The sequence below is a fragment of the Astatotilapia calliptera genome, chromosome 5 (assembly GCF_964374335.1).
Source record: "Astatotilapia calliptera chromosome 5, fAstCal68.1, whole genome shotgun sequence".
In the NCBI taxonomy this organism is placed as follows: Eukaryota; Metazoa; Chordata; class Actinopteri; order Cichliformes; family Cichlidae; genus Astatotilapia; species Astatotilapia calliptera.
Window position 1 is genome coordinate 21,218,080 of NC_137426.1, and position 18,063 is coordinate 21,236,142.

The following is an 18,063-nucleotide window of genomic DNA, read 5'->3' on the forward strand; positions in this document are numbered from 1 at the left end:
ATACATATACCATGAAAGCAAAATTTTAAAAAATAAATTCTTATGATTTTTTCCCAACTTTGCCAGCTTTAGTTTTGTATTCTATTATATCCCAACTTTAAATAGAAACAGAAAGCATATACTGCACTGATATTATATATAGAGTGAGAAAAAGTTGATCCCTGTTCACTGTTCTTTTGTGCTTCAGGAGGCCCTGTCCGGAGCCTGTCCTTTCCAAGAAGCACCACCAACTCTGTGCTCACAGGCCTGAAACCAAACACAAAATATATCTTCACCTTGTACACCCTGTTCGAAGGTCGTGAGGAAGCCACACCTGTCTCCACCACATTCAGAGGTCCGCCTTGAACCCTAAACTGATTTTGGATTTACTGTATGGGTCATAAACATGCTGATTGTGCCAGAATCACTTTGACCCTTGATTTTGCAGAGGAACAGCCAGTGGGAAGGGTTTCCAACCTGCGAGTGGTGGAGTATCTGGGCAGCACTGTCAGACTTGGCTGGACCGGTGTAGCCGGAGCCACACAGTACAGAGTTATCATCTTGAACACTGACTGTACGCTGAACTTAGTCATTTAAAAAGAAAAACAAATCAATATCTTCTGTTGCCAAATGAATAAAAACATGATTGGTGGTAAAATTTCTGTATGATTCATGTCATGTCAGCGCAAACAGAAGAAGTACGACTCATTCCTGGAAACCAGACGACCCTTGACCTCAGAGACCTGATAGTGGGGGTCTCGTATGGTGTCAGTGTCACGGCACTGGTGGGAGAAAACGAAGGAGACCCGGTGACTGTCAATATCAAACCAGGTGAGTTTGGGAAGCTACTGACATTCTGATTCTCCTGTGTCTTTCTTTTACCTGCCAATTTCAGCAACAACAAAAAACAAACAAACAAAAAGATCATCACATTCACTTGACTCAATGGCAGATGTGTTTGTTTGTTTTTTATCTTTGAAAACCTTGGACCCTGAATGGACCTCTGTGAAGTTCAGGCTTTATCCACAGTTTTTTCCTTAAAAGCACCGTGATGCTATATTTTATTAATCATTTTATTAATGATTGCAGAGCAAGTTGTGGGAAGGGTGACTAATCTGAGAGTAATAAATGCAAATAGTCGGAGAATTCGAATTACCTGGACAGGTGTTACCGGAGCAACGGGGTACAGGGTTACTTGGAGACAAGGCAACAGTAGGTGTTATGTATATAAATATTATCTCATTCATATATATATATATATATATATATATATATATATATATATATATATATATATATATATATATATATATATATATATATATATATATATATATATATATATATATATATATATATATATATATATATATATATATATATATATATATATAAATCGTTTAGATTTCTTCTCTGTTTTAGCTTGATTAATTTAGATTTTTTTGTAACCCCATGTTCTCCCTTTTGTAGGTGCAGAACAATCCCGTACTCTGGGAGCGGAGCTCACGGCCTTCACCCTAGAAGGCCTGCAGCCAGATGAGGCACTAATAATTGGTGTTGCAGCTGTTGCTGATCAACGTGTTGGAGAGGTGGCCACGCTGGCTACTCAGACCAATCCCCAAAGTGGGTTATTGTCTGGACTTCGTGTCCTTGACATCACGCCTCAGAGAATACGCATTACGTGGACACTTTCCTCGAGGGCAACTGGGTATAAGATCACGTGGCGCCGTGATGATGGTTTGTAATTATTTGCATTAAAAGCAAATGCATGCATTTACATGGAACCACATACATGATTAATAAATAAAAGAATGTGTTAGTGTCAAACAATATTCTGCTCGCTGCAGGAGTCGAAACTAGTCGTCAAGTTGATGCCAGTGTTTCTACCTACACTATCGATGGACTGCAGCCAGATTCGGCTTACACAGTGCAGGTTTCTACACTGACTGGATCTCGAGAAGGGACTCCTGCAGTTCTAGATGTCAAAACAGGTATCTCACTAGATCAGCCAAATACCCAGAACAACAGGTGCAAAGTGTATCTTTTTACATAAACCTAGCTGTGAGTGTGGATTACTTGGAATATTTTAAAGTAAACAATGCTTAGTATTTCCTGATCCTACTCACAGAACCAGATCAGTCCACGGTTGGGACTGTGACATCACTGCAAGTCCAGGAGGGCCGCGGAGAGGTTGTCCGAGTCACCTGGGTTGGCATGCAGGGAGCAACATCTTATCGTGTGTCTTGGAGGAGAACAGATGGTGTGTGGTTTTGTTTCTTCTTTTGTCTCTTCTGATATTAAGGTGTTATAAAAGCTTGTTTCTCTTAGATCACTCACTCTTGCTGTGTTTTGCTGTAGGTGGTGAAGAGAGGAGTCAGCTGGTAGCTGGAGATGTGACAGCAGTGGATTTAGACCAGCTGGACCCTGGAGTTCAGTATGAGGTGCAGGTCATGGCTTTAGTCCAAAACAGAGAGGGAGCCCCGGTATCTGTCAGCGTTACCACACGTGAGTCCTGACTTTTGGATATAATTGCAGGAAATGTGTTTTAGAGGTAATTCACAAATACTGATTGGTGCTAACATAAACCTTCAGGAATATGCAGGGTTCTGTGAAGCCTTGCTGCAAAATCTCAAATTTCACAGAAAACCGTTGAAATGTACAAAACTGACTGATAAAGGGGATAAATTGACTACATCTGAATGCACACAGCTGGTGATTATACCCCGCCTTCATTGCCTACCACAACTTTACGAGTGGTAGAGGTTACCCAGGATTCTGTGCGGCTAGGCTGGAGTCCTTTACAAGGTGCCACCGGATATATTCTTCGTTGGAGAGAAGAATCAGGTAAGGCATCGCGGTATACATGTTCACTATTTTGTTTTGTTTCAACTTCTACATGCTTGCATTGTTAACATTATGCATTTCATTTAATCCCACTGTTCACATTTCTCAGATAGTGGTCGAGTCTTGTCCGTCACGCTGCCTGCTTCATCTAGCTCTTATGAGGTGCCCGGGCTGCGTTTGGGCCTTCGATATCGATTTAGCCTGCAACCCAACTTTGCAAGTGGACTAGGAGGGGAAAGCTCTGTAGTTGGACGCCCTGGTAAAACAAACACATGTTCTTTCATATGCTTTTGTTTAAGAATGCATTGCTTACTAACCCTGACACACACCTCTGTTTGCAGTGTGTGCGCTTGGGTCTCTAGATGTGGTGTTTCTGGTACCTGCGTCCACTGATCGTATTAATCTTGCAAGACCTTTACGTGAATTCCTCACAAATACAGCAGAGTCTCTCATAACTACTGGAGCCCTCAACACACAGGTACTTTTTGTCAAAAAAAAGTCTCACAACAGATCAGGGAAATGCACAACTGTTTTTTTTCCAGTCCTTTTTTAGCTTTTACTTATGGGCTATTTTTTTAAATCTGTTTCAGATTGGGGTTGTAGTATATGGTTCTAGACCCAAAATATGGTTCCTGCTCAATCGCCATGCCAGATCTGACACCCTTCTTCAAGAGATTCAGTCCATACCCTTTGATGAAAGCCCAGGGAGCAACATCGGTTGGGATTTTTGTCTTTCTCCTTATCATTTCTGACAGTCCTTTGATGTTCTTACTGAGTGCCATCTGAGCAGCTACTTTGTTTTGTGCGATGACATTTGTGATATTGCCTGTCACCCTCTGCAGGTGAGGCGGTAACATTCACCAGACAATATGTCCTGACCCCATCAGCTGGACGGAGACTAAGGGTCCCTGGTGTTGTTGTCATCATCGCTGACAAACGTTCCAATGACGACCTGAGCCTTGCAGCCAGCAGTCTCAAAGCTACAGGTTTTCTTTCAGAGGATCACTGACATGAAGTCACAATATTAACAGAATATAATAGAATGACAGCTGCTTTAACTTGGATGGGTGTTACTGCCTGGTCCCTATGAAGGCAGCATATTTGACAGAATTGGAACAGTTTAGTTGGGACATATCTACCACAAAAGTGTGTCTAAAAATGTAGGAAGCCATGTGTTCAATCTAAAAATAAATGAAAACCATTAATAGAATGAAACATCTGAAAGCATCTTGAACAGAGCCGGACACACTGCACATCATGCTGAGATATGCCGAGTATTTGGCATATCAAATTTTAATAAACAATTTAATTAATTAACAATGCTTACAAAATAATTCCACAAATAGTTTGTTCAATTGCAGTACACTACAGACATGATCTTTTCTGCCTTGCAAACAAATACTGTTGATTTTTCTGTTTGCATGTTTGCTAGGTGTGAAAGTCCTAGCTGTTGGTGTCGACCAGGCAGACACTGTGGAGCTGTATCAGGCTGTGTCAGATGGCAACAACAACCTCTTGTATACAAGCTATCCAGCGCAGCTGAACACGCTACAATCTAATCTAGCCGACTTGCTCTGTGGTATTGCCAGAGCGCAAGAGGTGGGAAGAAACCAGAAAAAATATTTTGTTTACAATCTTGAATTGGAGTTAAGCTTGGTGTGATCTGGACTGACATGTACTTAAAAAAAGAAGAAGGCAAACAAAACAGCTAGTTTTCCAGTAACTATTTAAACATCTGTAACACTCACATTAGTGAATATGTGTCGATTATTTTAACGGTGATAAGAATTAAAGTCTAAATCTCAGCTGTTTCTGTTGATGTTTTTTAGACTACTCAAGATACAGATGAGTGCACCATTCAGTGCCCTCTGGTAAGTTATTGTGTACCGTCATGCTGTATTTTTACATTTTATAACCTATAACCACAAACTGACTGATGTAAGCTGCTCCGATTAATTGCTTGTTAATTATGTAACTGATAAAAGCAAGAGCTTTCTTCTGTTGCCGTTCATATTGTAATTTCTAAATCTTTGGTGTTATTTTTTAATTTTCTTTTAGGGTGACAAGGGAGAACGTGGAGAAAAGGTATTGAAGAGCTGAAGTTGCACTTTTTTTTTCTCCAGTGGTCTTGTTCTTCAGCTTTTAAGATGCTGTTTCCTTTGTTTGAACCCACAGGGTGAGAGAGGCAGAGATGGTGCAGATGGACGCAAGGGAGAGCCTGTGAGTCATTTAATTGTACTGAACTTGATGATTCAGTTTGGCATTGCAGTAGTGCAGTGTTACTGCAAATGGATATTGATATGACATTTTAGCAAGCGTCCAGTTATTGAGTGTAAAGTCAGTCCAGGCAGGCCACAAAGTCTGGTTCTGTCGCAAATCCAGCAAATCAATATCAGCCCACAACAGTGTTGGCTCAGCTGAACGTGTTAACTGGCAGCTCTACACAGGTTGTGCTGTTTAAGTTGCTTTAGCCTGCCTATGGTTAATGCAAATCTGCATGTCGGTTTGCAGTCCACCGCCATGCTAGCTCTTTCTTGAAAATAGCAATCTTCATACAGGGTCGTGATGGTTTGCCTGGGAGAGATGGCCCCAGAGGCCCTGAAGGTCGTCCAGGAACACCAGGCCAAAGTGTCCCAATTGACCCTTCGCTAGTGGTAAAAGGAGAAAAGGGAGAGCGAGTAAGTGTAGCTGAAATCATTCTAAACCATACAAACCAGCCAAAACAGAAGCAAACTAATATGCCGTGTTCTCTTTAGGGTTTTCCCGGTATTGATGGAAATCCAGGGTTACCAGGGCGACCAGGTGCCCCTGGAAATGCAGGTGTTCCTGTGAGTAGAGTGACTGGAACCCACAGATTGACTGTTTATGATTTTGTTAGCAGCGAGTCAATAAAATACTGTTACTAATTATTATTATTTTTTTATTTTTTTACTGCACAGGGTTCACAAGGCTTACCTGGTGTCAGAGGAAACCCAGTAAGTAGCCCCAGCCGTCCTGTACCAGAGAGTTGTTGGTGACCGGGTTTGAACTGCAGTGTTTCCTTTGTTTTCTGTTGTTCTAGGGTGAACCAGGAACACCAGGACCACTGGGGCCCAAGGGTGATAAAGGTGAAAGGGTGAGCTTAAAAACGTCTTAACCTTTTTTTTTCCAATTCAGAAAAAAGGTGAAGTATTATTATTCCACTGTTTACTGCACTTTGTTGATATTTTAGGGTGAACCAGGTTCTGTGACATCTGGTGGTGGGGGTCTTCCAGGGAGGAAAGGAGAACCAGGCATTCCAGGAACAGATGTAAGAAAAGCACCAGATAACCAGTCAGGATGTTTCTTATGTTGACATTCACAGCATTCTTTAACTTCTTTTAAATAGCCAGTGTAATCCTAAAACCCACAGTGGGCCAAAGTGTCACCTGTAAAATCTTAGGTGTAGAAGAGAGTGTAGTTAAAATGGTTTGTATGGTCATCCATCATTCATGTGTACTGACTTGAGTTTTTGTTGTGTGGCAAGGGTATACCAGGTCGGCTAGGCAGGGACGGCACCAAAGGAGAACCTGGAGTTCCAGGGACACGAGGCCAGGATGGTCGCCCAGGAATACCAGGAACACCAGGGCTTTCAGTCAAGGTTTTTCTCCTGCATTGTTTCGCTTCTACTAAGAAAAGAAATAGATTTCCATAGTTAATTCTTTTGACATCAGATTTCTAAAGTGCCCTTACTCATGTCTCATGTATGTATGAGCCCACATCCTTTCCTAGTGCAAAACACTGACCGCCAGGTTGACTTCTGTGCAGAAGTTTTGTTCTCTGCCATATCGGTGCTAAAACGTATCTTAAACTATCTACTTAGCACTTTTAATTCTTATTTTTATTTTTATATCTATTTAAGCGTTTATGACAGTATGTTTGCACTAAGCACCGCAGCAATTTCCTAATGTTGTAAACCTGCTCAACATTTGGCAATAAAACCCTTTCTGATTCTGATTCTGATTCTGAAACTACCCAGTCAGTTTCCCTTAGCTCTGTTACAAGTACAAGGAAACAGCAGCAGTTTCAAATGCAATGAATATTTGCTCTGTTTTTATATACAAGCTTATTATATACTGGTCATTATATACTTGGGTGGGTACAGTTTTTTCACTCAGTTCTTTCCATTATTTCCATTCCTACTGGGAAAACAGCTGTTGGATATGGTTTATGAACTCTGTGGAGCATTTCTCCAACAAGAAACTGTTATTGTCAGAGTGTCACACATGGTGGTAGTATTGAGCTGCCTGCATATTTCATCAGTGGAATATCAATCATTGGCTGTATATGTAAAGAAATCCTTGGGCAGTTTTTCTTTGGTTGGAGGTTTTTATCCAGGTTTCTACTTTTCAGTTTTCCACTCCATATTTAAAAAGTCTCGGGTCTTTTTTCTTCTTTTAATGTATTAAAAATCCAGTTTTCATATTCAATAACAGAGACTGATGCTAAATGGCCTGTATTTGTATAGCGCTTTACTAGTCCCTAAGGACCCCAAAGCGCTTTACACATTCAATCATCCACCCATTCACACACTGGTGATGGCAGCTACATTGTAGCCACAGCTGCCCTGGGGCGCACTGACAGAGGCGAGGCTGCCGGACACTGGCGCCACCGGGCCCTCTGACCACCACCAGTAGGCAACAGGTGAAGTGTCTTGCCCAAGGACACAACGACCGAGACTGTCCGAGCCGGGGCTTGAACTGGCAACCTTCTGATTACAAGACAAACTGCCAACTCTTGAGCCACGATCGCCCCAGAGACTGATGCTGTTTGATTTTGCGAAGTCTGAAGTCTGGACATGAATTACCCTGTCTATCATAGTGTTCACTGGTCACTGGCTGGGGATAAAGGGACAGATCGATCAGCTGTGGTGACCCACTGGGAAATAATGAAGAAAAATCTCATCCTTTATTCTCTTTCCCAGCAAAGTTTCCAATTCTTCAGTTATTTTATAAGAATGTCGCGTTATTAACAGATCATTGCATTATGTCAATCTGCTTTAGTTTTAAGGTACCGTAAATCCCGGACTACAGAGCGCACCTGATGAAAAGCCGCATGCTCTAATCCTAGAAAGAATCAATTTTGCACTTGTACAGGCCGCACCGGATTTTAAGCCGTATGCGTTTCACTTGTAATATGAGATATCTGCACAAAAATATTACACGTGAGGATTTTTAACGTTTAATTTAATCCGTAAGGTAACATAAACGTTATGGTAACATACAAAAATACATACTGCAAATGCTTTTTTTCCTCAAACAGCGGCTGTAACACGGCTACCTTTAAGTATATGTACGTATCGGTAACACACAAATTACGCTGCGTATGTTGTGTTTTTTTTACGGAACGGTGCACAAACAACATTACAACGTCTCTTAACAACCGGTAAAAATATATACGTATATATACTACTTATCAATTTTATTGGTCTACTGTTACCAGGCAAAATGTTTTTGGCCGCATGACAAAAAATATGCATTAGCCGCACGTCAGTATAAGCCGCAGTGTTCACAGTGTGGGGGAAAAAGTAGCGGCTTATGACCGCAATAAAACAATACATAAAACAGCAGAGACGTCCTTTGTTTGTTTTTTGGGTTTTTTTTACAGATCAACCTGTGAGTTTGTGTGCATACACATGACGCACATCAGTCTCTTGGGAAACCTATTATAGAGTAACAATGTTCTGAGTCCTCGTTCTCCCCCCGGTTGTTTTCTCAATCTGTCTTTCTCTCTCCTCCTCCACTTTTTTCTACAGGGAGACAAGGGAAGCCCAGGAGAGAGGGTGAGTCACACCATCACCAACTTGTCCTTTCACTGCGAAGGACCACACGAGCAGAATGATTTCTCACCTTTTATTTCTTTTTGCTGACAGGGACCTCCAGGAGTAGGCAGCGGGGTGGCAGTGAAAGGCGAGAAGGGCTCCCCTGTAAGAGCTGTCAATCGCAGACAGTGTGCTGACACATTATTTTGAAGGTTGGCTCTGTGTACAAGCAAGGCATATTTTGCATTTACTAATTGCTTTTTGTATTATCAGGGTATTCCAGGACTTCAGGGACCTCGGGGTCCTCCAGGACCTGCAGGACTTGAGGGCAGAAAAGGGGAGAAGGTAGTTGCCTATTGAGTCGGTTTAAGAGTGATGCAATGTGTTTATTTCACAGGCCTGTGATTATTTTTCAGGGTGACAGTGCCGAAGGACAACCTGGACCTCCAGGCAAAAATGGGGAACCTGGGGACAGGGTAGGTCAGACACATGGGTGTTTAAAAAGCATGGCTCATAGTACAGTATGATGAAGATGTATCCATTTTATGCAGTAAATATCAGAAAGAACAGACAGGATGATGAAGGCGGCTTAGATAAATAAATACATGTGAAAAAAGGGCTTCTGTGCCTTACAGTTAGAGAGTTTTGAGGAAATGCTTTCTAAATGGCCATGTTTGGGTGCTGAGAAATCCTGCTAATTAGGAAACAGTGTAATTAGAAACAGAAATAAATTCATAACCCCCTCAGTGGAGCTGATAAATTTAGGGTTGAACATTTTGTTTCTGTTTTTCAGGGGCCCCGTGGGCCTCCAGGAGAAATTGGCAGCAAGGTAAGACGATGGCAGGGAAAAAAATAAACTTTTGCCATTTTTCCAAAAGAATAATGACTTCTATCACTCTCTTTCCTGATAGGGAGACAGAGGGCAACCAGGTGAGCCTGGATCACAGGGAGATAGGGTGAGTCACATGACATGAGACTGAATCTTTCTTTGTGTCACTGTTTATTCGTCTTTCTGTTATATGGATCAAGATAACTTTTCACAGTATTTGGGGCCCCTTTTCTATAAGATTCAACATTCATTAAAAAAAAATAATCGTGATGATGTAACAGCTGGAGTCCTTTTATGCTACTCACAAAAAAAAAATCTGAATGAATGAATAAGTAACGAGGTCATAAAATGATACTGTATATCAAAGAGCCCGAGAAAAGAAACAGTCATGAATTATGATGGATGATGCCATTTTATCACTTGTCAGATGGGAAGGATTTTTAGTATCCTCTCAGCAGACACCTTAGTGATGTCACTGATGCTCAGTAGATTGGTACCACTGATGCTGTGCATCGTTTTACCCACACGTATTCGAGCACACCCCAAAAAGGTTTGTAATGTTTTCAGTTATTCAGGTATGGCAGTAAGACTCTGTTGATTGCATGTGCTGATTTAATACAGGGAAACTTTCACCGAAAGAGCATGTGTTGAATTTGAACCTTTTTATGTTTGTAGGGGGAGAGAGGACCAGCTGGTGAAACTGGAGGAAGAGTGAGTACTGGTTTAGTTTGTAGTCTTAGTTACAGGTTAGCATCTTGTGCTTTCAAAAGATTTTTTTCACTCTTTTCTGAATTAAATTGCCTCCTCAGGGAGATTCAGGGAAGCCAGGCCCTCCAGGACCAGCAGGTGTAAGAGTAAGTGACAGACTGCTATGTTATATTGGCTAATGGCATCTGTGTGCCTTTCCGTTTCATGCTTGTTGCATCATCTGCATTAGGAGTCTCACAAAATGGTGTTTCCTTTTTGTAACAGGGTTTACCAGGACCCAGTGGACCGCCAGGAGAAAAGGTGAGACTGATATAATTAAGTGCAATGATATGAGAGGCAGCGGGTCAATAGGAACGTGATTTTGCCGTTGAATGTTTCATAATCTGGTGTAATGAATTTCAAAGCAAAGATGAAAGAACAAGTGAACATGTCTGTTCCCAGGGAAATGACGGTGCACGAGGAGAGCCTGGGAGAACTGTGAGCAATCAGACATGAGAAAATCATCACATACATTCATTTCTTCATGCGTTTTTTTGGATATACACTTAATATTCATGACAGTCTATGTGTATGATGACAAGCCTTTATTGAATTATTTAAATCATGCAGGTTCAAGGTCTCCCAGGGAGGAAAGGAGAACAGGTAATGTGTAAAATCGCATCTCCTACAACTTTTCATTTTAGCGGAGCTCGCTCAGAGTTCATGGGTGTAACTTCCACCGCTTTTCACCCGCAGGGGGAGCGAGGCGTACCTGGCCCTGAGAGTTCGAAAGGAGAAAAGGGAGAACCAGGGCAGAGAGGAGAGAAAGTGAGAAAAATATGTTAATTATTGCTTTTAAATGTTCATCATTTGCCGTACCTCATAATGGTTTTTGATTTTTTTTCTTATACTGTAAGGGGTCTCCGGGCTCTGGAGGGTCAGGTGTTGCAGGACCTAAGGGAGAGCCGGGAGAGCGAGTAAGTCATCCTAACTTCTCTTTATCAGAGCTACAAAGGGCACAGATGCACTGTTTACAGCTGCCGTGATGTATTCCTGACACAAGCATCAGTTATTCATGGAGCATTCCCTTGTGCCACCTGTTGTCATTCCCAAACCTCTCAGAGCAAAAGTACATAAACATATGCTTTTCCCTCAGGGGCCCGCTGGTATTAGCGGAAGGCCAGGTGCCAAGGTGAGAGGCCTGCTGCGAATGCTTTCAGTTGTTTTTGTTTATTAGTGTCTGCTTGATTGTTTATCTGGTCCTCTTAACTGTTTGTTAGGGAGATCCAGGTGAACCGGGAGAGAGGGGAGAAAATGGACGCGCAGGATTCCCAGGAAAGCTAGGTGTTCCCGGTAAACAGGTCAGAGCGGTGTTTTGGATGAAGTTACTACCTGACCTTTACTGTGACAAGCAACAGGTTTTTTTTTTTCAAGAGTTTACAAATAGGATGTAGGTTTGAGTGATAATTTAAGTTTTACTCCACAGTGTAAATATATTTAGAAAGGACTGTTGACATACATTTTCTGTACTTAAAATAAGTGTAATAATCAGTTGATAATCTAAATTTATGATATATGGAAAATGTTTTCTGGTTCCACATTAATATTCTTATTATAATATCAACCATATGGTCCAGCCTCTATGGGAAACTATAGCTTCTACTGAAACTTTTATACTCTTTTTATTCTTTCACTGGTTTACCTTACACAGTGAAGTACATTATATGGATAAAAGTATTGGGCCACACCTTAACAAGTCACTTTCTATCCTGCGAGATATTCCACAATCACCTAAAATACAACACAATCAATTATTGAAATCAGAAAGATATAGGAACCACAGCAACTCAGCTACGAAAAGTTACAGAGCTTCAAACCTCCTTGCGCATTAACATCAGCACAATAACTGTGTGCCGGGACCTTCATGGTATGGGTTTTCATGGCTGAGCAGCTCCTGTAGGTGTAATGTGTAGGTGTCCATATACTGTTGCACTTTACTCCATACTTTTGTTTTAAGATATTAAGGTTGTCCATGTTGCTCTCAGTGCTGTAATCAAAAATCAACAGCAACCTTCTTCTGTTTCTTTCAACATGCGCCTCTTTCTAATGGTCGTTTTAGAGGTAAAAACAAGTACCCTTTATGTATTCATGACATGTCCAGTGCCTTTCTTTTGTGCATGTGTACTCTCTTCAGATGCTCTACTGGGTTAGTGTCGATTTTGAAATTTAATGCCACAGAGCTTCACACCCAAATAAATTATTAATCCCGTTTTTTTTAGGGGGAGAGAGGAGAGAAGGGTGATGAAGGCATTCCTGTGAGTATAACATCCGCTCTTTCACATTCTTTCTTTTTTCTTTTTACCTTTTATAATATGTTTGTTTGACTAGAATATCATCCCCATCATATATATCCACAAAGAAAGGATCCTTCTGTCATGAATATTTAGGTGTAGTTCCATCCTTTCTCTTGGCCATTTTCTTTTTTTTACTTTAATTTTTCATCAGGGTGAGTCTGGACTTCCAGGGAAGCCAGGAGAAAGAGGACTGAGGGTATGACAAATCTCTTTGAAGCATATTTTAAAGTTAAGTTTTCAATCGCAACCTTTAAATTGCCTCATTTGAAAGTTCACTTAACAGACCTTTTGATTGATGCTGCACTCAGGGTCAGACTGGTCAGCCAGGGCCACCAGGCGAGAAAGGAGACATAGGAGACCCTGGAGAGAGTGGACGAAATGTGAGACGCTCATTTATGTGTTATCATGCAGACAGCTTTTCAGTATGCTCTTGTACTATTCTGTTGAGACCTTGAGAGAAGGAGCTGTGAAAAAGGTCGGCCGCTCCGCACCTTTATTGATCTGTGTTCAATCACAGGGCAGCCCTGGACCGTCTGGACCACGAGGAGAGAAGGGAGAACAGGTATGGTGCTTATTTTCATTTTGGAAATGGGAGATGTGTCTTTATATGTACCGTTAGTGGATTCACACACTTTATTCTCTTCAACCAGGGACTTCAAGGGCCCCAAGGACCACCAGGAACAGTGGTAAAAAAAACAGTGTCACAGAACACTGTTTAACAGCCTCCAGGAATCAGCTTAACACCGAATTAACTACTTATAATCCAATTTTGATAACACAGAGGAGGCAGTGCTCCATGTGACATTTGCCATGTTTGTTTGTCAACAGGCTGATATCCAGGGCCAGCTGAAAGGAGAGAGAGGAGAAAAGGTGAGCGCTTTTTCTGTGCATGTAGACACTGAGAATTTATTTATTTATTTATTTTTTTACAAAATCAAGTATGTTCGTTTGACCTGTTAAAATATCCTAAATAAACACCAATAGCTGAAAAATGTAAGGTAACTGGGTAAAAAAAAGTATATAGCAGCAGATTACATCACTGTGATTCCCAGGGTGATGCTGGTGACCCAGGAGAGCATGGCGGCAAAGGCACGAAAGGCGAGGCGGGGACTCCTGGAGCTCCAGGCCTACGAGTGAGTGTTCCTCATTCTTGCAATTTTTAAATGCATTCATAGCATCTGATAAGTTGCCCTATATAAATCTGAATGTGCACAGATCCTGTTCTCAGTAGATTTTTGTATGCAAGAGTGATGTGACTTCTTGTTCTTTTCCTGTCGTCTATAAAGGGTCCTGAGGGACAACGGGGGCCTCCAGGGACAAGAGTGAGTGGACTTTCCTTCTCTCATTCTCTACATTACAATTATCTCTAATGCATATCTTTAACTGTCTGAATTTCATTGATTTTCAACTATATTTATGCCACGTTGATTTTTATAGGGCGACACAGGAGACAGAGGACCACCTGGAGAGAAGGTTTGGAGTCACACAATCTCATCTACTGCTCTCTTCTGACATGTGTAGTTCTGTCATTGTGCTGCAAGGAAACTTCCACTGGTTTTGTTAGTGAAACAGCAGATTTCCAGTAGGAATCTGCTGGCAGAAACATGTGTATACTGCTAACTTACAGACTGTAATAACCATGTGATTTCCTAACTCTTAACTGATGCATTACCAGGGAGAACGGGGAGCATCTGGCTTAGATGGGCGTCCTGGTCTTGATGGTAAACCAGGGGCTCCTGGGCCACCTGGCCAGAGGGTATTTCAGTTTGTCTCATTTTTTACCAAACTATAAGACTCACAGAGTCTCTGTGTAGCTGATGCACTGCATTTGTTTTTATTTGTGTTATAGGGTGATCCTGGGAAACAGGGAGATCCAGGGAGGGATGTAAGTTTTGTTTCTCTCTGTCTTTGAAGATGATTGTGTGAAAAAGGCAATCATTACAAAATAAACACATTATTTTTGGTTGTATTGTTACTTAAGTAGACGGGTATAATTGTTTGCCCCTTCAGGTTTTCATTCATTGTTCTGTTTTAATCATTTTACACTGGAAATGTATTTAATGTAGTTTCAGGAAATGTACTTTTCATATTGTCTGAGATGATCACCGTGCAAATGATTATTCATGATGGAAATGTCTTCTGTAGTTTGATTTTAATGAGCATCCATCTATCCATCCGTTCTCTTCCGCTCATCCAATTTGGGGTTGTGGGGTCATTATTTTGCGACATTCTCAATTTTAGTGAGCATATGCACTTGAAGTGGGCGTCCTGCAGAGGGCACTGTGGAAACTGTAAAAAAACAGCTTTTAGATCTGTGCTGAGTTGCGTAAGCCGACTGTAGGGAAAGATGTCTCCAGGCCAGTCCATTTTTCAGAGGAGACTGTTATGCAATATTGACCATAATAATGTTATTAAAAGTCCAGAACTTTGAAACTTAGGGTTTATTTAAAAGATCTAAATCCTGGCTTACAGGGCAGTTGTACAACAGCTCTGCAGCTGCTCATGCACATTAAAGTCTATCTAGCGATGACATCTCTGAATCTGAATCTTTTACACAGTGATCGTCTCAGAAAATAAACAAATCACATTTAAATCTATTTTGCACTGTTTTACAGTGTCTAGTAATTCATTGCAAAATCTACTCTTGGACTATTTGTTGTTTTTTTTCTGCCAGGGATTACCTGGACTAGTAGGGGCGCAGGGTCCCCCAGGGCCTGTTGGACCTGCAGGCAATCCAGGGATACCTGTGAGTACCCCTCTATCCTACTCAAAAAGAGACTCCCACAAAGTTCCATCGTTCTGTCTGTCAGGCCTATACATGTTTTTACTGAACTTCCGCTTCCAAATTTCTAATTAACTTTACTTTTATTTGTCAGGGTAAAGCAGGTGAAAATGGCAAAGCTGGACCACCTGGCAAAACGGTAACTCTGACCTCCTGAATATAATATCCTCATAGTTTGATGTACTTGTATAATTGGTAATGGCCTTTTTTATACCTTTATTCTGTAAATGATATTTACTGATCAAAAGCAGTATGGACATTTATTTCAGGCTCTGCCGCATAATCGTTCGCTTAAGTGAGTTTCTAAAGCAGAGGCACTGAGTGCTCCCGTGGCAGACTGGCCATTATGCACTTTGTTCCTGTTTGTTGTAATGCATTTTGTTTGGACTCACAGGGCGAGGATGGCGTGCCAGGTGAAGATGGTAGAAAGGTCTGTGTCTCTTTTATACGATTTAGTCAACATGATTTCCACAGTTTGACTCTGTAAAGGCATCTTACTTGACCCATGGCACGATGTTTGCTAACCAAGCCACGCGATTGTCATGTAAAATTGCATGTTACATGTACGTACATTAGACATTGGTTTTTATTTTTACATGATGTGCACATAAAGAGGGGATTAAAACAAGAAAACCCATAATTTAGCAGGATTCTTTTTGAAGATTGTATTTAATGTCTATTTCTAATCTACAGGGTGACAAAGGAGAAGCTGGAGCAGCTGGAAGAGATGTCAGTTTTCACAAACCTCTTTCATATGATTACTTATCAAAAATGTGTTTGTTGTCAGTTTGTTTTTTATATATCTTATCGAGATGCCTTATATCGCCCTGCCTTACTGTTATGACTTTATTGCATATCAGCTTTCCATCCTTTTTTTCTCCTGATCACTTCCCCCTTCAGCTGTATATTTGTCAGCCATAGTTGTTCTAAAATTGACATCAGCCTCTCACTGCTGAATCAATGGGCTCCTCTGAAGAAGCTATATAAATTCACCTCTAATGATCTAGCTTAGCCTTTAAGTGGAGCGACTTCTGAGTGGAATCCAGAGGGGTGCCAAATGTCAGAGTGCCGGTTTCATGTGCAAATTCATATTAATTATCTCTAGAACATCAGTGGAGGGGTGGCAGCGGCCACCTGCTTTGATTTTATAGTTCAGCCTTTACTATAGTGAAAGAGGAAGAAAGTGTGTGGGGTGAATTTCAGTTGTGAACAGCATGTGTTTTTCAGGGCCGTGACGGGGAGACAGGAGACCGTGGTCCTTCTGGGCCTTTAGGCTCCCCTGGTCCCCCAGGAGCACCTGGATTACCTGGCAGCATTGGTCCTCCTGGTCAGGTGCGAGTGAAGCCAACATGTGAAAAATAGCAAAGTTAATTTGGCGTTTTGAATGAAACGGGATGTTCCCCTTTCTCAGGTTGTGTATGTGAAAGGAGCTGACGCGACACCAATCCCAGGTCCACAGGGGCCCCCAGGAACACCCGTGAGTGTGCATCACCATTCTTATTGCCGCTGTTGGTGCTGCTGAAACTAAATTGAGCATCTTTTAGTTAGATTCTTTTAGCTTATTTAATGGAGAAATATATATTTTTAAAGAAAATAAGTGGCAGTCAAATAATTATTACTGTCCACTATATTCTATGTATGTTGCTCTTGTTATCCCCAAACCATGAGCCACCAACATTCACAACTAGCAGTTATGTGTGTCATATCTACACAAGTTGCTGTTTGTTAGCTGCCAGGGTGTCTTCATTTTTGTGTCCCCGTTTTCCTTTCAGGGTGTCCCAGGAATCCCTGGAGCTGCAGGAACCAGAGTAAGTTGTAGTTTCGAGATGTTTTTTCTTTTTTTTCTGGGCTTTTTTGTATTAACTGGTGTCCTGCTTCTGTAGCTGAAACAGGAAGTGAATGGAAATGTGATTCTATGTAACAGCAGCTACAGGTCAAGTCTTTCACCTTCTATTCTTATGAGAACTCATTACACCTCAAGACTCTTTAGTTGGCATATGACATTCACAGTCCTCTTTGAACAATTAACTTACCTATTAGTTAGCAAGTATAAACTGGAGTACTTTGAACTAACATGTTATTAAAGCTGAATAATAATAACACACACACACACACACACACACACACACACACACACACACACACACACACTCTAACACCAAAGTTACATTACTAAAGAAATAAGCCCTGCTTTTTTTCCATTTCTGGAGTACTTTTTCTTGCACAAAAGAAAGATTGCAAAGATCTAAGAATCATTTTACTGTGATGCCGTTATTATTGTGTGCAGTTTATTGTGATGGTATTGCAGTGCGATTCCCCCCTCACCCTCATTGGTATTTCTCATTTTTTCTTTTTTGTTTTCAGGGAGAGCGAGGTCTGCCTGGCCTGAAAGGTGAAACTGTAAGTGAAACATTCAGTGAAAATGTGACATCGAGGGTCCACTTTTTTTTTTTTTTGACTCCTTCATATCTTGTTATGTTTAGGGAGACCCAGGAGAGGATGGAGCACCTGGCAAACCCGGGACGTCAGTGGTAAGACATCAGCACATTGTCTGTCATGTAATTGTCAGTTGTCAGTATTTTACATTTCTACATCTCGGTTTAATAATGTCTCCGTGTTTCCTGCCAGGATGTACAGAAAGCTCTGGCAGGCTTTGGTATTCAGGTAGGTGGACTCCTCAGATGACTAACTCGATTTGAACATGATTTCTTTTGGCTTTCACTTGCATGGATGGATGGAATAATGGGGAAAAAATGCAATTATCTAAACAGTCTTAAAATCAGCACTTACTCTTGCTTCTGTTATAGCT

The 18,063-nt window shown here is 41.2% G+C and overlaps 1 protein-coding gene across 1 annotated transcript in view; it reads left to right on the forward strand.

The window, feature by feature from the left end:
• The window catches only part of col7a1 (collagen, type VII, alpha 1), a 64,732-nt gene that overhangs the window by 14,057 nt on the left and 32,612 nt on the right, over positions 1 to 18,063 (forward strand). Inside the window, exons 14-72 of the mRNA XM_026167991.2 lie at positions 188 to 334; positions 428 to 553; positions 664 to 810; positions 1,069 to 1,191; positions 1,450 to 1,716; positions 1,827 to 1,970; positions 2,108 to 2,239; positions 2,338 to 2,484; positions 2,689 to 2,823; positions 2,933 to 3,082; positions 3,165 to 3,301; positions 3,414 to 3,540; positions 3,666 to 3,809; positions 4,256 to 4,422; positions 4,653 to 4,694; positions 4,882 to 4,908; positions 4,999 to 5,043; positions 5,382 to 5,501; positions 5,580 to 5,651; positions 5,763 to 5,798; positions 5,885 to 5,938; positions 6,035 to 6,112; positions 6,329 to 6,442; positions 8,597 to 8,623; positions 8,714 to 8,767; positions 8,876 to 8,947; positions 9,019 to 9,078; positions 9,396 to 9,431; positions 9,514 to 9,558; positions 10,107 to 10,142; positions 10,241 to 10,285; positions 10,404 to 10,439; positions 10,581 to 10,616; positions 10,749 to 10,781; positions 10,875 to 10,946; positions 11,036 to 11,095; positions 11,275 to 11,310; positions 11,399 to 11,479; positions 12,398 to 12,433; positions 12,624 to 12,668; positions 12,781 to 12,852; positions 12,990 to 13,034; positions 13,123 to 13,158; positions 13,301 to 13,342; positions 13,525 to 13,605; positions 13,759 to 13,794; positions 13,910 to 13,945; positions 14,148 to 14,228; positions 14,322 to 14,357; positions 15,147 to 15,218; positions 15,349 to 15,393; positions 15,649 to 15,684; positions 15,948 to 15,983; positions 16,482 to 16,586; positions 16,666 to 16,731; positions 17,027 to 17,062; positions 17,619 to 17,654; positions 17,738 to 17,785; positions 17,883 to 17,918. Coding sequence (XP_026023776.2) covers positions 188 to 334; positions 428 to 553; positions 664 to 810; positions 1,069 to 1,191; positions 1,450 to 1,716; positions 1,827 to 1,970; positions 2,108 to 2,239; positions 2,338 to 2,484; positions 2,689 to 2,823; positions 2,933 to 3,082; positions 3,165 to 3,301; positions 3,414 to 3,540; positions 3,666 to 3,809; positions 4,256 to 4,422; positions 4,653 to 4,694; positions 4,882 to 4,908; positions 4,999 to 5,043; positions 5,382 to 5,501; positions 5,580 to 5,651; positions 5,763 to 5,798; positions 5,885 to 5,938; positions 6,035 to 6,112; positions 6,329 to 6,442; positions 8,597 to 8,623; positions 8,714 to 8,767; positions 8,876 to 8,947; positions 9,019 to 9,078; positions 9,396 to 9,431; positions 9,514 to 9,558; positions 10,107 to 10,142; positions 10,241 to 10,285; positions 10,404 to 10,439; positions 10,581 to 10,616; positions 10,749 to 10,781; positions 10,875 to 10,946; positions 11,036 to 11,095; positions 11,275 to 11,310; positions 11,399 to 11,479; positions 12,398 to 12,433; positions 12,624 to 12,668; positions 12,781 to 12,852; positions 12,990 to 13,034; positions 13,123 to 13,158; positions 13,301 to 13,342; positions 13,525 to 13,605; positions 13,759 to 13,794; positions 13,910 to 13,945; positions 14,148 to 14,228; positions 14,322 to 14,357; positions 15,147 to 15,218; positions 15,349 to 15,393; positions 15,649 to 15,684; positions 15,948 to 15,983; positions 16,482 to 16,586; positions 16,666 to 16,731; positions 17,027 to 17,062; positions 17,619 to 17,654; positions 17,738 to 17,785; positions 17,883 to 17,918 — 4,472 coding nt within the window. The remainder of the gene's footprint in view (positions 1 to 187; positions 335 to 427; positions 554 to 663; positions 811 to 1,068; positions 1,192 to 1,449; positions 1,717 to 1,826; positions 1,971 to 2,107; positions 2,240 to 2,337; positions 2,485 to 2,688; positions 2,824 to 2,932; positions 3,083 to 3,164; positions 3,302 to 3,413; positions 3,541 to 3,665; positions 3,810 to 4,255; positions 4,423 to 4,652; positions 4,695 to 4,881; positions 4,909 to 4,998; positions 5,044 to 5,381; positions 5,502 to 5,579; positions 5,652 to 5,762; positions 5,799 to 5,884; positions 5,939 to 6,034; positions 6,113 to 6,328; positions 6,443 to 8,596; positions 8,624 to 8,713; positions 8,768 to 8,875; positions 8,948 to 9,018; positions 9,079 to 9,395; positions 9,432 to 9,513; positions 9,559 to 10,106; positions 10,143 to 10,240; positions 10,286 to 10,403; positions 10,440 to 10,580; positions 10,617 to 10,748; positions 10,782 to 10,874; positions 10,947 to 11,035; positions 11,096 to 11,274; positions 11,311 to 11,398; positions 11,480 to 12,397; positions 12,434 to 12,623; positions 12,669 to 12,780; positions 12,853 to 12,989; positions 13,035 to 13,122; positions 13,159 to 13,300; positions 13,343 to 13,524; positions 13,606 to 13,758; positions 13,795 to 13,909; positions 13,946 to 14,147; positions 14,229 to 14,321; positions 14,358 to 15,146; positions 15,219 to 15,348; positions 15,394 to 15,648; positions 15,685 to 15,947; positions 15,984 to 16,481; positions 16,587 to 16,665; positions 16,732 to 17,026; positions 17,063 to 17,618; positions 17,655 to 17,737; positions 17,786 to 17,882; positions 17,919 to 18,063) is intronic.